Source organism: Spinacia oleracea, chromosome 6, assembly GCF_020520425.1.
Source record: "Spinacia oleracea cultivar Varoflay chromosome 6, BTI_SOV_V1, whole genome shotgun sequence".
Lineage (NCBI taxonomy): Eukaryota > Viridiplantae > Streptophyta > Magnoliopsida > Caryophyllales > Amaranthaceae > Spinacia > Spinacia oleracea.
In genome coordinates, this window is record NC_079492.1 from 121,460,373 (window position 1) to 121,482,085 (window position 21,713).

Here is a 21,713-nt window from a genome sequence, read left to right on the forward strand (position 1 = left end):
GCCGCATCCGTTTGAACATATCAACTAAATCAATGTCAAAGATATTAAATACCATACAATACCAAGTTGTCATAACAGATTAAAAGTATAGAAACACTAACCACTCGACGGAGCAGGAGGAGGCATGGAAGCGTCGCCAGCAGAAGGAACATCAGTCTCCTTGCCCTTACCCTTGCTCTCCTTGGACGAAGTGGTAGCTCCAACAGCATCAGCCTAGTCGGCCGCTACTTCGTCAGCAGCCGACTGGGCCGCAAAATCTCCTTCAGTGTCCACCTGGGGAGAGACTTCCTTGTGCTCAGGCAGAGGGATAGACGCCTGAGAAAGGGGAACCTCTCCCCCAGTCAGAGGAGCAGATGGTTTTGCCAGTGACGGCTTCGTTGCAGCGTCGGCAGTACTCAGCTTCTTAAAGAATGACCGTTTTGGCTTGGGAGCCACCGCCGAAGACGCAGGGCGCTTCTTCGTAGCTGACGAAGTGGGCTCCTGAAAAATGCAACAAGTAAAATGATCAAGTCTAGATCTGAAAGGAATACAAAAGCATATTAAAGGCAAAAAATATACCTTGACAATGTCACCAGAGGCACCCGCGTTAGACTCCTTGGAGGAGTCCTTCTTCTTCGCCTCCACGGCCTTGAGAATGTCCTCAGTATACACTTCAGACAACCAAGTGGGTACGTCCACTACGCCCTTGTCCTCGGAGGATAAACGATCCATGGCAGAATCTACAGAACCAAGGGAGTTGGTAGAAGAAAAAGAACAAAGGTGTTGAATGAAAATCTATGGGAAACTACCTCTACTCAAATAGGGACAAAGACCGACGACCGAAAGGAAAACTATGTTGGTGAACTGGCCCACATGGGGAAGCCAAGCGTTAGGCACCCATGCATGGCTCTTTGAAGACAGCCGATACATCTCGGCCTGAAATAAGAGCTTTATGAGCCCCCAATCCCTTGACGAAAGGCGGGGGAAGGCGTAATCCCTAGATAAATAGCGGGGTCGATGGTTCCACCTAGAAAGACGCCTTGAAAGGGAGAGGTCCTCCATTCGAACAACATACCACTTCTTCCTCCACCAAACCTAGCTAGAGGTCTTACCCACTACCGTCTTATATCCCCGACGACTGTAAAGGGTGAACCATCCCTGGGGAGAGTGAGAGGAAGGGGCAATCGCTACAAGTCGGAGGAAAGCAGGAAAAGAAGTAGTGATGTCGCTCAAAGCACACTTGGCAATAAACCCAAAAATGTTTGCCCAAGAGTTAGGGGTCAGCTGAGCAAGGCCAATATCATATCCTTCCAGGACGTCCATCACAAAGGGATGCAAAGGAAAACTAAGGCCCAATCTAAAAGCAGCTGTGTAGACAGCGACCACTCCTTGAGAGAGTTGGTCCACAGAATTATGGGGTCGAGGGCTCCTAAGACTAAAGCCTGGGGGAAAAAGCAGAAAACGCTCAAAATCATGTCCTTGTTCCCTCAGATACCTCAGCCATTTCATGCTGGGAAAGATGTCAGAAGGAAACAAATCAACATCTTCTCTCCCCGGGCCATAGGAGGAAGATTTTTTGCAAACTCCTCGTCAGAAGAACTAGAGGAGTCACCTTCAAAATCCTCGCGCGGAACGCGAGGACGGCAAGCCACGCTTTTCCTTCTCCTAGAAGAATGAGCCGCCCTTACGGCCCCGTCTCCTGAATGACGAGAGGAGCTGACTCCACTCCTATCTCCCTGAGACGGGTTCGAAAAAGGAACCATGTTGTCCCTCTCTCGTGGTGTTGCCCATGCACCTACATTGGTCGTTTGCCTAATTCGAGCCATGCCGCCCTGCATAAGGAACAGGACGTCTGACTTTAGTAAAAAGAAAGAAAAGAGCGTCGAAAACCAACAGGACGCCTCCCCAAGATACTATAAACGACAAGAGAAGAAGTTCCACAAGCATGCAGAAAAACAAGAGTTTTGATAAAGGACTTACCAAAAATGATCGATCTGATGAGAAGTCTAGGAAAATCTTCTAAAGCCTCAAGAACACTGAACAAGAATCCAAGAACACTCAACGCAAGCACATGCAGATCTTTGGCAAACCAAATTCTCTTTCTCTCTCTAGAAAAATTGCTCTGAGGTAACAAAAGGAAAATGAGAGAACTTCTGAAGGTTTTAAAGGAGAAACCAAGCTCTAAAAAGCCATCACACGTGGCACTCCCTCAGGTCAAGCAGCCTACCCCACATGGGCGAGGGGCATCCTCCTTGAGGGGTAAATGATGTGGCCTAAAACAAACGCCACCTAGGCTGTACCATGAAGGCCCAAAAAGAGGGCCTAAAAGGCCCATCAGAAGATCATGAGACCCACCTGCTCAGGAGGGGCCCATTTCTAAGGCTTTCAAGAAACCCAAACGCTTAAAAGGCCCATCAAGTTCAAAACAAATCCCCAGCAAAACACGTGTCCTGATCTTGCACAAACATCCAATCAATGCAGGACCAAATCCCAAGAAACCCTAGCACTATAAATAGTGCAGATCCCTAGGTAAACGGGACAATCAATTCATTCCCACCAACCTAAAACTATCTTTCCTCTGCCTTCTCTCTACAAATTACTTCTCTTTCTAGCTTATACTTACTTAAGCATCGGAGGGAATATTCCTACGGGAATATTCTTGATTTGCAGGTTGCCAGAAGTTCGTGCCAGCTCATACTTGATACCTCCGAGGAACGCGTGACACGTCATCACCGTAAAAGATCCCACAACAATAAGTAATAATAATAATAATAATGATAATAATAATAATAACATATTATTATTATTATTAAATTAAATTAAATTGAATTGAATTAAACTGAACTGAACTGAACTGAACTGAACTGAACTGAACTGAACTGAACTGAACTGAACTGAACTGAACTGAATGCTCCTGAACTGAACTGAACTGAATGCTCCTGAACTGAACTGAACTGAACTGAACTGAATGCTCCTGAACTGAACTGGACTGAACTGAATGCTCCTGAACTGAACTAAACTGAACTGAACTGCCAAATAAGTCCTGAAACTGAAATTAAGCCAAAAAGAACAGGGCCTTACTCAATTTGAACGTCATGTTAAAGCTTTCCAATGTGACCATGGGAGAGAATTTGATAGTGACCCATTTAAATTATTTTGTGTCAAGAATGATATGCTTTTCGGATTTTCATGTCCTCACACGTCTTCTCCAAATGATAAAGTTGAATACATGATTAAAACTATTAATAACATGTCTCGTACCCTCCTTTTTCATGCATCACTTTCACCATTTTATTCGGTAGACTCTCTAGAAACAGCAACATATTTATTAAATATTTTACCTACTAAGACACTTGATGACATTACTCTCGCAGAGGTTTTGTTTCGAAAAATCTCATCTTATGATCATGTTGCATGACGTTCAGGCGATACTTGCGATTCCTATTGAGGGGAGTGTAGTGAGTTGTACCTACGACGACACGAGCAGATCTCTTATGAGTCTTATTCTTGAGTTGCTTCAGGTGAGCGATGAGGCGACCCTTAAAGCAAGGAAAGCAGCAGGGAAAGCGCCTATATGGGAGCGCGGTTGTGTGAAGATTTCCACTATTATTGGCAATTTGCAGGGATTGGGTAGGGACTCAGATTGTGAGATGACTGGTTGGTTGTTGACTACTATTGGATGTTGTTTGTTTACTGATAAGAGTAGAAGTCATGTTAGCTCACAGATCTTATGTAATTTCGATCATCTGGATCGTGTATAGAGTTATTCTTGGGGTTCATCTTGCTTAGCCTTTCTTTATCGCCAGTCGAGTATGGCTACACGATCAAAGTCACGACGTATTGGAGGTTTTCTCACGCTTCTTCAGGCGTGGATATATGAGCATTTTCCATGCTTCCGACCACGATCATTCAGGAAGGATATAGGACTTAGTGATCCTCGTGTATTGAGATGGTTTTATGCTCCTGAGCGTAAGGATCAGACTAAATTGGCATCGTTTCGTGCTCCACTAGACAAGCTCACACGAGAGTAGGTAATATAACAAACATAATTAATTATTTTAAGTGCATATTGCGTATGTTTTATATTTTAGTTATAATATTTTGTTGATGTTGTCATTATTCGTAGGTTTTGTTGACGCCATTTGGCGCCACCCCAACCCCGCCGCTCAGAGTCTGAGGACTACTTATATTGGGCCCATATGTTATCGTGATATTAGCGAGATGTATAAACTTGATCGGGTTACTCGGCAATTGGGTTATGTGCAGCGTGTTCCGTATGAAGTCATTTTCTTTGGTAAAGCGTATCAGCCACCTAACTCGAGGAAGTATGAGGTGAAGATTCATGACTTGTCACATATAGACAAGTTGTGGAAACGTTTCTGTTTACACAAATTTTCTAGTCTAGGAAAATAAGATAGAAAATAATGTAACAAAATATTTTTATTGATATTTGAATGTTTGGGTACAATCTCTGTAATTGACAGTTTACAAGAAAATAAACTAAGTCCTCTGATTCTGTTCTGCAGCTGATGGTGACACGTGTATGACACCTGAATTTGGTTTTAGGGTGACAGTCGTCTGATGACGTCAACCTGAGTTTGAGTTTAGGGTGACAGTCGTCTGATGACGTCAACCTGAGTTTGAGTTTAGGGTGACAGTCGTCTGATGACGTCAACCTGAGTTTGAGTTTAGGGTGACAGTCGTCTGATGACGTCAACCTGAGTTTGAGTTTAGGGTGACAATCGTCTGATGATGTCAACCTGAGTTTGAGTTTGGTTAAGCAGTCGACACAAATTTGATGTGTTTATTGACTACTTTCAGAGAGAATTCCCAGAGAATTTATGGACTCTTGAGAATAATGAATTTCTGATCCCCCGCCACTGAAGTAGACGAGAAGTATTTATAGGAGATGAAAACTTCTTTACTGGACTTGATAGGTTTAGGCTCGGGCCCATTTTGTGACTTGAGAGTCTTTAACCTGGTCCACTCGGTTAGTTTATTTTGGGCTAACAACATGACCTAGCCCAAAAATACATGATCCAAATTGTATCTGAGTAATTCGGATATTTAATTTAGGTGGGCTAAAATAATTAAAATGGATTAATATTATGATATTGATCCAAATTAATTAATTTATATTAATCGTAATACACTTTAAATTTTCAGTGTCTACAAATTGCCCCCTTGAGATCATGTCACATACACGTCTTGAAGTGTTTGAGGGTGACAGGGTCTCAAAGCCTCTTGACTTCACCGTTTCCACGAGTAGATCAAATTCTTACTTAACCGTCTTACACGATTTTAACTCTGGCTTGACTCGACAGTCTCCCTTGAATTCCCGTTGTACTAGGGTTTGCACTTTACATTGACAAATCAGCCGCAAGGCCCGCAACTTATAAAGGGAAGACTAAACTTTTTTCTCAATCACTGACGGCTTGACGGGATCAAGGTAATTCATCTAATTCACTTATTTTTTAATCCCTGCTCGTCAATCCCTTTTATATTTTTACTTTGATATTTGTATGATGTGTATTGTTAATTAACACAGACTAGCAAATTTGATTTCCTTATATTTTTTGTGATTCACTCGCTGCTCTTTGTTTTTTTGGTTTTACGAGTCGCATCTTGCCTCTGTTCATGCCTCTATCCTTTTGTATAATTTTGGATTGTAAAGCACCGAATTTTGTTGACCTTCTTGATTATTGGCATAATCAACAATCACGGGGAGAGAGGAAATCCAACACTAATCATATCCTGTGCTCCGTATAATACGTATTTGAATTCTTTCATACAACTAGCCTAATTTATCATCTTTGAGATCACATCATGATCAAAAAGTTTATAATTCCATCCGAACCAACTAGTCTAACTTATCAGGCGATATATTGACTTAAATTTTTGGTATGTCCCTTGTAGAAGAACCGAATATTTAATTTGATTTGTTGCTCGAGTGTCGAGAATGGATGACAAACCGCCATTGCCATATACTTTGTCCATACTACTGGTCTAAAGCCTTTGACATTCCAAAACAAACTGATGACACCATTATTGCCTTCTTTATTTAATTATGTAGTTAACATGCTGCATAAAAGGTGGACTAGTGAATCATCATGTTTGGTATTTTCTTGAGTTTTCTGTCTCCGCAACATTTGTGTAGTCATGTATTTCAACTCAAACTTTGGACCTCATATACCTGCTTTCTATCTAACTGAAATGCCTGAATATTTTTACAGGCTTTTAATTCCAACGGAAGTATCGCATGTCCTCATTTCACTTTAAACAAGATTGTTCCTCCATCTCGGTATCCAAAGCATTGACCATTTCAGGCTAAAAGGTAGATTTCATACACCAATTTAGACTAAATTTCCTTTCTCTATTTGCATATCCTCCATTTTTGTATGCGTGCGTGGTTTTTTGTACGCAGCTTAATGGGAGTTCAAGGAAAGAAGGAGGATTTATCGTGATGGGTCATCGTGTTTGCTCAGTGAACCCATCAGGGATGTCGGGTCATCGTGTTTGCACAATGAACCTGTCATCCTCAGATGATCCGTTTGAAGACCTGGATGCTTTTGAAGGAGGATTTATCGTGATGGGTCATCGTGTTTGCTCAGTGAACCCATCAGGGGTGTCAGGTCATCGTGTTTGCACAGTGAACCTGTCATCCTCAGATGATCCGTTTGAAGACCTGGATGCTTTTGAAGGAGGATTTATCGTGATGGGTCATCGTGTTTGCTCAGTGAACCCATCAGGGGTGTCAGGTCATCGTGTTTGCACAGTGAACCTGTCATCCTCAGATGATCCGTTTGAAGACCGCCTAATGTCATTAGCAACCAAGTTTTTTTGTTTGTCAATCCCGTTTGATTCTTTCTCATCCTTTCTTGTTGTCATTGCAGGAATGGTATATCTTTCAGAGTTCAAGAAAGGTGATGACATTCATCTTTCGATTAGAGACGCTGAGGAAGATGATCCAAAAACTGGAACCCATTTTATCATTCAAAGGTCACTTCGGCGCCCTACTGGCAGCATGAGAGCATCTCTTGATCAGTCAATCTTTCGCAGTGAGATGGCGATCCAAGTGACTCCAGGAACTTCTAGTGATCCCCCTTTTTATGTTCTCAAAAGCACTCTCCCTGATAGGTATCAACTAGATGCCTTGTCTCCAATGCTTGGTCGTCGTATTCTTTCGGGTTCAGTGGGCTGGAAGTCCAAAAATTTAAGGGTCTCTGGCGAGGCATCTTTTCTTCCTGGCTGGTGGGAGTGGACAGAAGATGTATTATCCCGCTTTGGAGACATTCTTCGTGTTTGCTCAGTGTACAAGGCAGTTCAGGCTTCTCTTTGTTTATACGATAAAGACCCCAACATTATCCGTGCTTTTTGTGAGAGCTGGAGCCCCACTACAAACACACTCCATACCATGACTGGGGAATGGTCCGTTTCTCTATGGGATGTTTATAAGCTTGGGGGGTTGCCCATTCTTGGAGGAATATATGATGAGACGATCCCTGATTATCATATGCTTGGAGCGCGAGATGAGAATGGTAATCGACAAATATCTCAAGCTTGCGTAATTCTCTTTACAGTCTATCATCGACTTGCAAAGGATCCTAAGTCAAAGAAAGGGGTTACCGCTCAGTTATGGATTGACTTTTGGTGCAAAAGGGAAAGGATTCACAAAGTCCCTCTTAAAAGACGAAGGTATACCGAGAGTCGCCCGAAGGTTACTAACAACCCTGATGTGAACATTGAAGCTCAACCAATATCTTGGTCACAAGAAGAAAATGACTTGTTTGAATCTCTTGGAGTTGTTGGCGCTAACAGGAGAGCAATCACTTATGTTGGAGCCTTTTTATCGTGCTGGTTGTGTACATTTGTGCTTCCTCAGTCTGAGGACAGGCTGATTAGACCGGGAACCTTTGAGACTGCTACTCTGATGGCGCGAGGTGAGACGTTTAGTCTTGCGGTGCCTGTGCTTACCAGCATTTACCGTGGTTTAAATAGCATTTCAAGCAATTCGAAGCCCTCCTATTCCAAGACTTTCTTCCCAGCTCATTATCTCTATGCTTGGCTTGCATATTATTTCAACACTCATCACGATGCTGATCCTGTTCCATTCGGGCCTTTAATGGTCATATATTCAGGGGCGCAGGGGTCAAAATATTTCAATGACGGTGATGCACGCACTCTTATACATGGTGGGGCGAAAATGAATGTGGGTTGCATGATGTTGAACAAAAATAGGAATGAGCGTTTGTTTGACGATGGTAACTTAGATAAAGTGAAGTTTAGTTACATGATGGCTCTTCGCTCAAGTTATCTTGTTTTGCGCCGTGAATCTCATGATGGTCATTTTTATGTTGAACCATATTCCCCTCATCGATTTGGTAGACAATTCGGTTTTTGTCAAGAGATCACAGGTGTACTTCGTCGTGGTGTGGACGAGCGAAGTGTAACTTACTATGAGGCATTGAGGTATTGGTCAATCATACTCTTCAAAGACAGTCGATCTCGAGTATTCACCCCAAGTCAGTCTCTCAATTGGAAGGAATTGGTGACACCTGAGTTCAAAAAGGTGTGGCCTACAATAAGTATAGGCGATTTGAGAAAAGGTGTTGATGTTCTTTGTTCGGGTGCAGTGTCTGACACGTCCAAGCCTAAACAATGTCAAGGTAACGAGAAAGGGGTACTTCGTCAAAGAAGTGATGTCATGCATCCGGAGGGGACTGACGACAGTCGTAAACGACGTTCTTCCGGAATAGACAGTGCTCAACGCCCGTTGATTGGACTTGACAACAATGATAAGACTGCTAGCGATGCCGAGTCTGATGTCGACTTCAAACACAGACGAAGGGTAAGACAAAACTCTGATGACTTAAGTATGGACGTCGACGACTTGGGCACTGATAGGTTTTTCTTGGACGTTCCCGAATCATCCGTTGTACCATCCAACCTTGAAATAGTGAGTACTTCTTATTTACTTACTGTCAGATTTTTCCTTAACATTTCTGTCTAGCATATCTTGTAAAGAAAGTAACACCCTATCAACCAAACAAAATAATCGTCCCTCAATTTATTTATTTTTAACTTGCAGGACGGTGATCTCGACTTGGAAGTTGATATAGGGAATACTGCGACTGACTATCTGTTTGCACAGGGTGACGACCCGTTTCTCCCTAGATCAACTCCTGGAAAAGGGAAAGGGTTGACTGTCATAAAGGACTTGGCTCCCCTAGGCTCGGCGCAGATGAATTCGAATGTCAACTTATCATCTTCCCCCAAAAGTCAACAATCAGTCGACGGCCCTAACTCTCTTGAAGTTGCTTCTAAGGCTTTGGGCGTTCGACCTTCTCCCGTGAATGTCTCTAATCATGTATCGAAGACTGTTCATACCCATGCCATGTCTGTTAGTTCTTTTCGTCCGGGTCCAAATTCTTCTACTATCTTCAATAATGCAGTAAAACTGATAGGTGCAGAATATTTACGCCTATTGCAGAGCACACCCTTTCTCGAGGTTACCCAAAGATATGAAGAAGCTTCCATGGTGTATAAGGGAATCCAACAACTTAGAGGTGATCCAAGTTTGTTGAAACGCAAGGTAGACTCCTATGTTTGGTCTGTCAAGTCTTATCTTGCGTTGGAAGAGGCTGCAGCGAAGCGACAGAGATCTGACCAGGTGGAGCGTGAGATACACGCCCAAGCTGAGGTGATTAGACAAGTCGAGTCTGACTTTGCCGAGGCACGGGAAAGGCAGAAACAGCTGGAGGAACAGGATGTCGCGATCACGAAGAAGATAAACAGTCTTGAAGTTGAATTGAAGGAAGCTCGTGAGATCAAGAGTTACTTGGTAGGTGACTTGGCGACTAGTGGTACATCTTTGGCATCTCTTGAGGATCAAGTAAAGGTTGCGAAGCAAAGTCTTGACGAATTGGAATCAACGCCTTTTGTGAGTGCCGAAGAGATCTCTCAACTCGAAGAACAGAAGACGCACCTACAAGAGCTTCAATCCATGATTAAGCCCTATGAGTGGATGGAGTGAAGGCGTATCTTTTTTTTTATTTGCTTTCCTTTCTTTTTTGTCTGATGTATTGTCTAAATACTTGTCATTACTCATACTTATTACATGAACATATTTTGTTTATTATTTTGCCGTTCACAGTTTTAGACTCTTGCGGGCCAGGAGTGTAGTAATGAATAATTATTTTGCCGTTCACAGTTTAGACTCTTGCGGGCCAGGAGTGTAGTAATGAATAATTATTTTGCCGTTCACAGTTTAGACTCTTGCGGGCCAGGAGTGTAGTAATGTTTGTGATTTTTTTTTTGGTGTGGCTGCACTTGAATAGTTTTTTTTTTGTTACTCAAGCTGCCTACGTACTTGCAAAATAATTGATGATTTACTTTACAAGATCAAGCCAACGTAGTTCAACACCCATCTCTTTTTTTTTTTTTTTTTTTGTTTCTTTTGGGCGAGCAGTTTATCCTCTTACTTAGGAGTTTACAAAGATTCCACTTTTCATGAGTAGTACCGCTTTAGAAACTTGCCGTTGATAGGCCCCACGCGTAGTCCTTCTGCGTCAACGATTTTGTAAGCCCCATTAGTGTATACCTCTTGCACAACATATGGACCATCCCATTTTGAAGTGAATTTACTTCCAGTCTTACGTGAAGTAATGATAGGTCGTCTCACTGCTAGAACTATGTCCCCCACTTGAAAAGAGCGAGGTCGAACTTTCTTGTTGAATGCGCGTGACAGACGAGCCTGATAGCATTCCGATTTCTGTTGTGCCTGCAGTCTTTTCTCGTCAAGTGCCTCTAACTCTACTAGACGAAGTTTGTCATTATCATCCTTAGTCAACCCTTCTTGAATAGCTACTCGCAATGATGGAATTTGAAGTTCCAAAGGCAAAATAGATTCGACACCATACACCAAAGCGTATGGGGTTGATTGTGTTGCTGTTTTGTATGACGTCCTGTAAGCCCAAAGAGCTTCCCCTATCCTTTCATGCCAGTCGCGTTTTGATTTTGAAACAACTTTGCTCAACAATTTACAAAGTGTTTTATTGAAGGCTTCCGCTAGGCCATTTGCAGGAGCGTTGTACATGGACGATTTATGCTGCGTGAATTTAAACTTCTCACAAAGACTTGTCATCAATGTGTTGAAGAATGGCTTCCCATTGTCAGTGATGATCCGTCGAGGTATACCGTACCTGTAAATGATGTGGGTACGAATGAAGTCGACGACATTTTCTTTCTTGACCTCGCGAAGAGGAATGGCCTCCGCCCACTTAGAGAAATAATCAGTTGCTGCTAAGATATATGCTTGACCCGCAGACGACTTTGGTGTAATTGGACCAACCACGTCAAGTCCCCATGCTTCAAAAGGCCAAGATGAGACCGTAGGGTGCAATGGTTCTGGAGGCTGGTGGATGAAATTAGCATGAAACTGACAAGCTTCACATTTCTTCGCGTAGTCCATGCTATCTTGCACCATTGTTGGCCAATAATAGCCCATTGTTTTAAGGCAATCATACAATTTAGGACCTGATTGATGTGCACCACAAATTCCAGCGTGAGCCTCTTCCATGGCTTTCATTGTTTCCTCGTCTCCGATGCATCTCGACCATGAGTGGTTGAAAGATCGTCGAAACAAAGTTCCATTAAAAAGTATAAATCGAGGGGCTCGACGACGAATCTCCATTCTATGCCTTGGGTCACTAGGCAATTTTTGATGACTTAGATAGTCAACAATTGGTTGACGCCAATCTTCTTGGTCAATTTGATGAACAGTGATCATGTCGACTTCCTCATATTCCTCATCTTCAATTTCGTCTATGTCTGACGCAACGACCCAACGGTTACAAACCGGTACTGACATGGTTTCTTCTGCCCCCAGTGCCAAAGTGGCTGCAAGCCCTGCAAGTGCGTCAGCCATTTTGTTGGCACTCCTTGGAACATGATTTAACTTAACAGTGTCAAGCTTCTCAAGCAATTTTGTTGCATGTCTGTGATGAGGAATTAAATCCTCTTTCTTGACTTCATATTCTCCTAAGAGTTGGCTAATCACTAGCTGTGAGTCTCCGTAAATATCCAAGTCCTTTAATCCTAGTCCCACAGCCATTTGGAGGCCTAGAATGAGGGCTTGGTATTCGGCCATATTATTTGAGCATAACTGAGTTAACACAAACGAGTAAGTCAGAACATGCTTTTCTGGAGACAAAAAGACAACCCCAGCTCCCGCGCCATCTTGACGAGCAGCCCCGTCAAAATACATTTCCCAAGGTGGGAGTACGTCAATATAGAACACATCCTCCCCAGGCAAATCAACAGAAAGCTCCCATTCAGGTGGCACTGGATGATCTGCAAAGAAATCTGCTATTGCTTGACCTTTGACCGATTTTTGCGGCACGTACACAATGTCATATTGTTTTATGAGTACAACCCATTTAGCAAGTCGTCCTGAGAGAACTGGTCTTGAAAGGATATACTTGATTGGGTCAGCTTTTGAGATGACATGGACTGTATGAGCCTGCATGTAATGCTTCAACTTTTGGATGGCAAAAACCAAAGCAAGACAAATTTTTTCAATGGGTGAGTAGTTCAATTCAGCACCCACCAAAGTCCGACTCAGGTAGTAAAGAGCCGTCTCTTTGCGATCCTCTATTTCTTGAGCGCACATTGCCCCCAACGACCGCTCTTGTGCAGCAATGTAAAGGATAAGAGGTTTTCCTTTGACTGGTGCCCCCAACACTGGTGGAGAAGACAAATACTTTTTTATGCTTTCGAATGCCTTTCGACACGAGTCATCCCAGTCAAACGAAGTATCTTTTTTCATGAGATGGTTGAATGGGTGACATCTCCCAGCAAGGTTGGAGATGAACCTTCGAATGTATGCCAAACGCCCCTGAAGACCACGAAGTTCTTTAAGGTTTCGAGGTTCGGGCATCTCTTGGATTGCCTTAATCTTTGTCTGATCAATTTCGATACCCCTATGCCTGACAATGAAACCTAGAAATTTTCCAGATGTGACACCGAATGCGCATTTAAGGGGATTCATTTTTAGTTGACATTTTCGTAATCTTTCAAAGACTTTGCGGAGATCAGATAAATGACTCTCCCTCTTTTTGGACTTGACTACTAAGTCATCAACGTAGCATTCCACTATCTTGTGCATCATGTCTTCAAAAATTTTCTGCATCGCACGTTGATACGTGGCTCCTGCGTTCTTCAATCCAAAGGGCATGACTTTATAGCAAAATATCCCTTTCGGTGTGCGGAACGCTGTCGCTTCTTGATCTTCGGGAGCCATGCGGATTTGATTGTATCCGGCTGTACAGTCCATGAAAGACAATGCTTCATGACCAGTCGTAGCATCTATCATTATTTCCGTGACTGGTAGCGGGAAATCGTCTTTCGGGCATGCTTCGTTCAAGTCACGAAAGTCCACACAAACCCGTAATTGTCCATTTTTCTTTCTCACGGGGACTACATTTGCTATCCATGTGGGGTATTTGACTTCACGAATAAAGTCTGCACCAATAAGTTTGTTTACCTCGGATTCAATTTCAGGGATCAACTCCGGTCTAAAACGTCTTTGAGATTGTTTCTTTGGACTAACACCCTTTTTTATCGCCAAGCGATGGACAGCAATTCTCGGGTCGAGACCAGGCATTTCTTTATAGCTCCAAGCAAAGACGTCTTTAAACTCTGAGAGTAATTCAGCATACTCATGTTCTTCCTCTTGAGTGAGAAGAGAGCTAACATACACAGGACGTGGTTCTTCAAGAGTTCCAAGGTTTAACTCTTTTAGTTCGTCCACAGTCGTCTGCCCCCCATCTTCAAGTATTTTGGGAGCCACCTCGGTCTCTATTTCTTCATCAGAATTTGAGACTTCTTGCGCTGTCACATGATTAGAGGAAACAAACTCTTGGTCGTCCTCCGCAAAATTATCAGATGACTTCTCCTGATTGGTAAACACCACAGTACGAACCCTTGCTTTAAGAGGTTGTTGTTCGGTGATGTCTATGTCTTGAGTACGTTTCATGCGGGAGGGAACCACACTTCTTGCGTCATCACTTTCCTTTGCGTCGTCATTTTTTCTTGCATCATTATTTCTCTTCCTGATGCGACTAAGTGCCGAACGTCTTGGTTGGTCGTCAGGCATGGATGACACGCCGACACGACTAAAGACGGATCCTTTCCTCTTTGTCTGAGGACTTGATGATATCTTCCTCATACTATCATGTTCACCAAGCCTGTCAAACACAGATGCCTGGTTCTTAGTTGCAGGTGGACACAGTCGATCAAAAACAGAAGTCTTTTCTGGCCGACCATCACTTTCAACTTTATTTTCTTCAACCTCTTCTGCAGTTATATACTGTGAAGATGAGGTATTCACTTTTCGCCATATCGAGATTTTGACTGGTGTAGGGCGTTTAAATCCTATCCCCGTCTTGGATTCTTGAAACCCGTCACCGTACTCCAGAAGTTTCTTTTGTGTGTCATTGAGACCATGAGGTTTAGCATCAATGACTTTACCCATAGGTGTTGGGTTTTCAAAATCATATCCCGACTTCGCCAGGAGCTTATATGCATTCGGGTCAAACTTTTCTTTGTTTAGCTCCTTGACTCCTGAAGGTTCTTCAACTGTAGGCGACTTGATGATTCGATTCTTTTTACCCTTAGCTAGGGGAAAGATTGTTTTACTCTTCAAGTCTTGGAGAGCGACTTCATCAACTTTCTTCTCCACCTTTCCCTCAATTTTAGGGTCCTGGCATTCCTCAAATGGTGATTCTCCTTCTTTGCGTTGCGACTTTGGGATGTACCGCAGGATAGGGGCGGTCGACGACGCTTTTGCCTTTTGGGTGGGTTGAGTGACAACCTCTTTAGTCACCTTTTCCTTCTGAATTTCTGGAACATTGCAGCCAATGCTGCAGCTCGCTCCTGAACTGTGACAGATGTCGCGCCAGCGGGTTGAGAGCCAATTTTCTTTGGATCCATGGAAACAGAGATGAGAGGCAGAGAATGTCCCACCGAGCGTGCCAAAATTTGTTTACACAAATTTTCTAGTCTAGGAAAATAAGATAGAAAATAATGTAACAAAATATTTTTATTGATATTTGAATGTTTGGGTACAATCTCTGTAATTGACAGTTTACAAGAAAATAAACTAAGTCCTCTGATTCTGTTCTGCAGCTGATGGTGACACGTGTATGACACCTGAATTTGGTTTTAGGGTGACAGTCGTCTGATGACGTCAACCTGAGTTTGAGTTTAGGGTGACAGTCGTCTGATGACGTCAACCTGAGTTTGAGTTTAGGGTGACAGTCGTCTGATGACGTCAACCTGAGTTTGAGTTTAGGGTGACAGTCGTCTGATGACGTCAACCTGAGTTTGAGTTTAGGGTGACAATCGTCTGATGATGTCAACCTGAGTTTGAGTTTGGTTAAGCAGTCGACACAAATTTGATGTGTTTATTGACTACTTTCAGAGAGAATTCCCAGAGAATTTATGGACTCTTGAGAATAATGAATTTCTGATCCCCCGCCACTGAAGTAGACGAGAAGTATTTATAGGAGATGAAAACTTCTTTACTGGACTTGATAGGTTTAGGCTCGGGCCCATTTTGTGACTTGAGAGTCTTTAACCTGGTCCACTCGGTTAGTTTATTTTGGGCTAACAACATGACCTAGCCCAAAAATACATGATCCAAATTGTATCTGAGTAATTCGGATATTTAATTTAGGTGGGCTAAAATAATTAAAATGGATTAATATTATGATATTGATCCAAATTAATTAATTTATATTAATCGTAATACACTTTAAATTTTCAGTGTCTACAGTTTCATAGCCGATGGTTATGCTGCCAGTTTGATTCTCGCGTCTCTGACTCCTGTTCCAGATGGTGTGCCTTACTCGTGTGAAGACGGTTACGATACATGGTTTATGGGTCACTCTCATCCATACATTTGTCCTGCTTTTGCTGAATTTCCACCGACTACAGTTATACATGGCCGCTCTCACACTGAATATGAAAGTCTATTCACTTTTATAACTACATTTTTATAAAAATTTGGTTGTCGTTAACATTAAATTCATATTGCAGTTATTGGCGATATAACCAAGTCGTTCGTGGACTTGTTGAACTTCAGAATGATCCTCATCACCCAATGGTGATAACCGCGCAAAAGTTATTGGACGATTGGAACATTATTTTGCATTCCCAGTGATTGTAATGGCTCTTCATGAACTTCATTTTTATTAGACTTTGTATCTCATTTTTAATTGAGTTTGTAGTTTCAATTTCAAATTGACTTTGTAATTCGTGTTTATTTGAACTTTGTAATTCGTTTAAGTTATGTATGTTTAATTATCATTATTAAATCCGCTTTTCATAAATTATAACATAAATGAAACAGAATAACGATATAATATATTATAACATAAATGAAACACAATAACGATATAATATGTTATAACATAAATAAAACACAATAGCGATATACGAACTAATAAATTCGTAACATTACACTAAGTTCTGCCTATCCTAAAATTAAACTCGTTTGAATATCAATTCCAAGCTTCTCTTCTAGCCTGATATCTTGATTAACGTTGTAATCTGCCAAGCCTTTCCAACTACAAGGTATGGATGGTAACGGGAAATCGGGAGCCATATCCAAAAGAAAAACTCTGCGGCACATCTGAATCTGTCGTTTCCATCCGGTATAACATCCCTGTATCCTCTAACATATTGCAACATGACGTAATGACTCTTTGAAACGAGATGGGATTAGATCAATGCTCATTCACTTCCTAATGAAATGATTAAATGTAAAAAACATTAACGGTTAAATATAACAATCATTAACATATACTCCCCCGGTCCCTTAATACTCGCACCGCTTTCCTTTTTGGGTCGTCCCTTAATACTTGCACCGCTTCTATAAATGGAAATATTTACCAATATTATATTATTTCTCACACCTACCTACTAACCCACCTACATTTCGACTCCCTACAAAAAAATCATTTAAAAGTTCACACCCCTCACTCACCACTCACCACTCCCCACCCCTTACACATTTCCCACTAACTATATTAAAAAAATACCCCACTATCAACTAACACTCATTAAATTAATAAGTCAATTCAAGTGTCTTAAACTCCGCACCAGTCAAAATGGTGTGAGTATTAAGGGATGGAGGGAGTATATAACAAACAATTTTTAAAGTACCTAATGAAGATCGTGTTTGTTGGGTGCTTGATGACGACGCCCCTTGATCACAACTTCGACGAGGACCCATGTTACGCACAAGTTCGACAAAACTGAGATTCCTTGTAGTGGAGTTTTTTTGTTTATGTGGTCTCCCTCGCCTAGTTAAGTTGGGATCCGGTTCCTCAAAACCCGCGTTCTCGGGATGCAACTCATCGTGAATGATCCTCGAAATATGTCAAACAACTGCAATATCTCGAGCTAATATGTCGTCGACAAGAGATCGGAATTGCTGGGCAACTTGTTCGGAGTCCTACAAAAACTCAGGAATGTACGCCCCTTCTCCAATCTCCAAGGTCCTCCAAAATCGATGGACAAGGTCAATATAAAACCCAACTCCACCTTGGATAGCCATATATATGTTGCAAGCACACTGGAGTCCATGAGAAGACATTTTAGCACAACCACACCTCTCAAAAACTTAGGTACTTAACTATCACATCCTTGTGTGTTCTTCCAAGATAAGCTCCAAAGCATGATGGGACACACGACCAACAAGGTGTTGGTATAGATAACCCTTGAACAACGCACCATGTTGTCGTCTCAAACTCTCTAATCCATTTTTAATCTTTGTAACTTGATTATTGATCAAAGCATGCACTTTTCTAAAAACAATATCCAATGACCCTTGCGAACTACCAAGCCAACTATTCACGGTAGAGTCTTGACTCTCGACCCTACAAGTCATTATATTGCCAAAGTACAGGACCTCATTCGTCCAAGCTAGAACAAACTTCTGCCTATGATCAGTAAGCCATGTGTTGTGCACATAATCAATTACGCTCTGCCATCTTGCATAAAGATCTTCCATGCTTGCAACAGCATGATCATATTCTGCCTCAGTCGTAGCCTCCATGATTCTTTTCCTAACTCCGTTCTTGAACGCTTGACCGACATCCTTGTTCTTCTTGCACAAAAATGATACATGGGCCTCTACGTCATTGTTGATATGCCAAGTACATAGCAAATGTCTGGAATTTGGGAATACCTCGGCTACCGGTCTCATAAGACCACCCTTTTTGTCTGTCACGATTGTCGAGGGAAGGATGGACTCCCCGAGGAGCAACTTCAACTTTTGTAACACCCAACGGTAGCTCGTTGCAGTCTCGTCTTTCATAAATGCATAGGCGATCAGGAAATTTTGATTTGTCGGTGTGACACCAACAATCTCCAAGAATGGAAAACCATATCTATCTGTCTTGTACATCGAATCCAAGCCAATAGCCAGTGGATATGTGCGTAACACCTCTACCATCACAGGGTGAGCTAAGAATGTGCGGGTAATGACTTTACTCATACGGTCACTGCATGAGACCCAGTTTATGTGGTCGTGCTCTCTAGCTATATACAACATCTGCTCAGCAACGTTTCTTCCTTTTGAATCTTCTCATCTAATCTTATCTTTCAAGTTGTACATGTGCCTCATGTTGGGATATTCATCTGGATACTTATTTTTAATGGCCACCATAATGTTTTTTGGCTTAGCTTGTGCATCGTTCATCTCACGAACAACTTCCTTTGCACCCAGACTAAGACCGCTAACACCACAGTGATCCTCAGGATATACAATCAATGCGTGATTATGTTTTTCATGGTCATGAAGCAACTGAATAACCCAGTTACTTTCTTCAACTCGTTGTTGTTCACACTTAATCGTAAACCGACAACCACATGCCTTACTCTTTGTGTTTGGCCGTTTTGCGGTCTCTGGATCCCTAGCACTGTTTTCTCTCCTTCCCCTGTCACATTACAAGTACTTGTACATCCGACCATCTTTTTGTGTCGTTTTGTACGACACATTTATCAAGTTGAACCCAGATTCAATAGCCACTTGCTTTGCCCAATTCTCTGCGTTTTCAAAGCCATCGAATATTTCATTTGTCGCAAATCAAACACTATAATCAGCAATATCGCCACCATAATCCGGAAGTGGGGCCTATGATAAAACATAATTTAAGAACTAAAATCACTAACATAATTTCTAAAATATATAACAATTAAATTAAAATATAATTTCCAAATTAAGTAACAATTAAATTAACATATAATTTTTAAAAGGAACATTTCGTAATTACTACCTTTTAAATAACCAACTTTTGTAATTACTACCTTATGTAATTTTTATTTTATTTTACTACCTTAAACTTCCCATAATTTATTGTTTACTACCTCTTAACAGTTTCCATCCAAAATTCCGTCACATGGGGCCCACTAACGGCTAGTTTAGGATTTCCCTCCTTATATTGTTTCAATCTTCCACGATTTTCTTCATCTTAACCCCAAAATTTTCCCGAAATTTCCAATCCATTTCAATACTTCAATTAGGTTAGGGGTTTTACTTTAATTTGTTACTCGTTCGTTTATGTGCTCAAACCAAGGAAAATTCTGCTCATTACAGGTATCAATTTTATGTTTTTGTTCTTTAATTAGGGTTTAAATCCAATTTGGGGGTTTTTGTTCTTCAAATGAATTAACAAAATTAGGTTACTACTATTCGAATTGATAACATAATTAACGAGAATTAATGTAAATTGTAGGAAAAATGGCTCCTCCTTCTCCTTTATCAAAGCAAAAATGTTATTGTGGACTCCCTGTTGCACGTTTAACTTCGTGGACAAGAGAGAATCCTGGGCGCAAATTTATAGCTTGCCAAAGGTATGATCCAGTTACAGAAACAAGGGGATGCAAGAAATTTGAGTGGCTGGATGAGGAAGATTGTGTTGATTGGCAAAGGAATGTCACGAATGCTTTGTTATTGGATAAGAAGTTGCTAAAAGTGGAAGTGAATGCATTGAAGGGTGAAGTTGATGATTTGAGTGGGCAAAGAAGGTGCCTGTTGAATGAAAGTGACAATCTGAAGCTCAAGTGTAAGGCTCTTATGTCTGAAGTGAACAAACTGAAGGAGGGGAACTACAACACACTTGGGAAGCTCAACCACATTGCCATTGCTGCTGCTGTGTTGTGTATGGTATTTGTAATGTTTTTCAAAGCTTAGAGAAGAACTAAACTAAATGTGGAAGGTGTTATTGTATCAGTTTATGGATAGTTGACTCATTTTGTATTTTGAATCATTAATGAAATGAAATGGGATCCCTTTTATGTTACTCGTTGTCTTTGATTAACGACAAATTCGTTTTTCGTGTCGTGTCTTTATTTTGTGAAAACCCCGTGTCGTGTCTATTTTTTAAGACTCGAAAATGGTATGGAAACTTAAACGAGTGTTGACATGGGTACGAAAACTTAAAGGAGTATTGGAACGGGTACGGAAACTTAAAGGAGTATTGGAACGGGTACGGAAACTTAAACGAGTATTGCAAGTTCCCTCTTATTTCTGTTTAGTAGTGGAATAAGGACCAAGAAATTAAGAACAAAACCAAATAACGAGCTCAATGAATAACAAAAGTCACTGGTTCTTGCATTTCTAGTTTGAAGGATGTTTGAAGGACAACACAACACAAGCTAATTTGTTCAATACACAACATCAGATTACTTGTTCCATCAGAAATACATATCTAACAACACAAAATAGAATGCTAATGGGCTAAACATTAAGATGTAGTGCTTCTCTTCAATTCCATCTTGGATCTTGTTTGAACTTGGGATGGAGCAGCTGAGGTACTAGCTGTGGGAACATTAGCTGATGTACTAGCTGTAGGCACATTAGATGAGGTTTGGCTCAATATTGTTTGCCTCTGTGATGTTGATCTCTGTAATGGTGGTTTTTTAGCAATCTGTTAGGAGGAGTGATTGAACCTTGAATCTGCAGTAATTGGATAAGATTTGCTAAGCACAACCTGAACAAAACAAATATTGTAGTGCAAAATTACAAAAGATAAGGCAACAAAACTTACATTGTGTTCAAGCTTAGACCACTTTTTCTTTCTCTGCTCCACAACCCATTCATTGTTCAGAGGAGGCCTCCCACCTTTGTTTTTGGGAGCTGAAGCTGAACTTGTCTCTACAGCTCCATTTTTGCACTTTCTTTTGTTATGCCCAAACTGACCACAATTCCCACATTTGTTTTGCCTTTTGGCTCTATCAGGATGTGGTACCTTCTGCTTCTTGCTCTTTCCATTGCCCTCTCCCTCTCCCTTTTCCTTCTTCCTTTTGGTTGATTTTGGTCTTCCTGGCATAACCCTAACTGCAGGTGGGAGTGGTTGTGGCAGGTCAGAAGTATCCCAGTGCTTTGGGCCAGGCATACCCTTCACTGGAAGTGCATAAGCTTGTATATATGTATCCTTGCTGTAAGCAGTATGCACATAATCAAGTGGATTTGCTCTTTTATCCAGCAGGCTTGCATATGCATGGACACATGGGATACCAGTTAGATCCCATTTGTAACATGTGCAAGTTCTTTCATCCAAGTTTACCAAAACTTGGTCCCCCCCTAGCTGAACCTCATATTCATTGTCCCTGGATGCTTGTACTATGCATGCTCTAACTGAATTCTCCATCCCCTCAAACACCTG

General features: G+C 41.5%; 2 protein-coding genes across 2 annotated transcripts; one reads left to right on the plus strand and one right to left on the minus strand.

Moving 5' to 3' along the window:
* Positions 1–10,486: 10,486 nt before the first annotated feature.
* Positions 10,487–17,638, minus strand: LOC130463549 (uncharacterized). Its single transcript, XM_056832710.1, has 2 exons — positions 17,502–17,638; positions 10,487–14,918 (listed from the first exon to the last, which is right to left on the minus strand). The coding sequence occupies exons 1-2, from the start codon at positions 17,636–17,638 to the stop codon at positions 10,487–10,489; spliced, it is 4,569 nt and encodes a 1,522-aa protein (XP_056688688.1).
* Positions 17,639–19,786: 2,148 nt separating this feature from the next.
* On the plus strand, positions 19,787–20,239 carry LOC110793582 (uncharacterized). The gene has a single exon (XM_021998474.2). It carries the CDS (start codon positions 19,787–19,789, stop codon positions 20,237–20,239), a length of 453 nt encoding a protein of 150 aa, XP_021854166.2.
* The last annotated feature ends 1,474 nt before the right edge of the window (positions 20,240–21,713 follow it).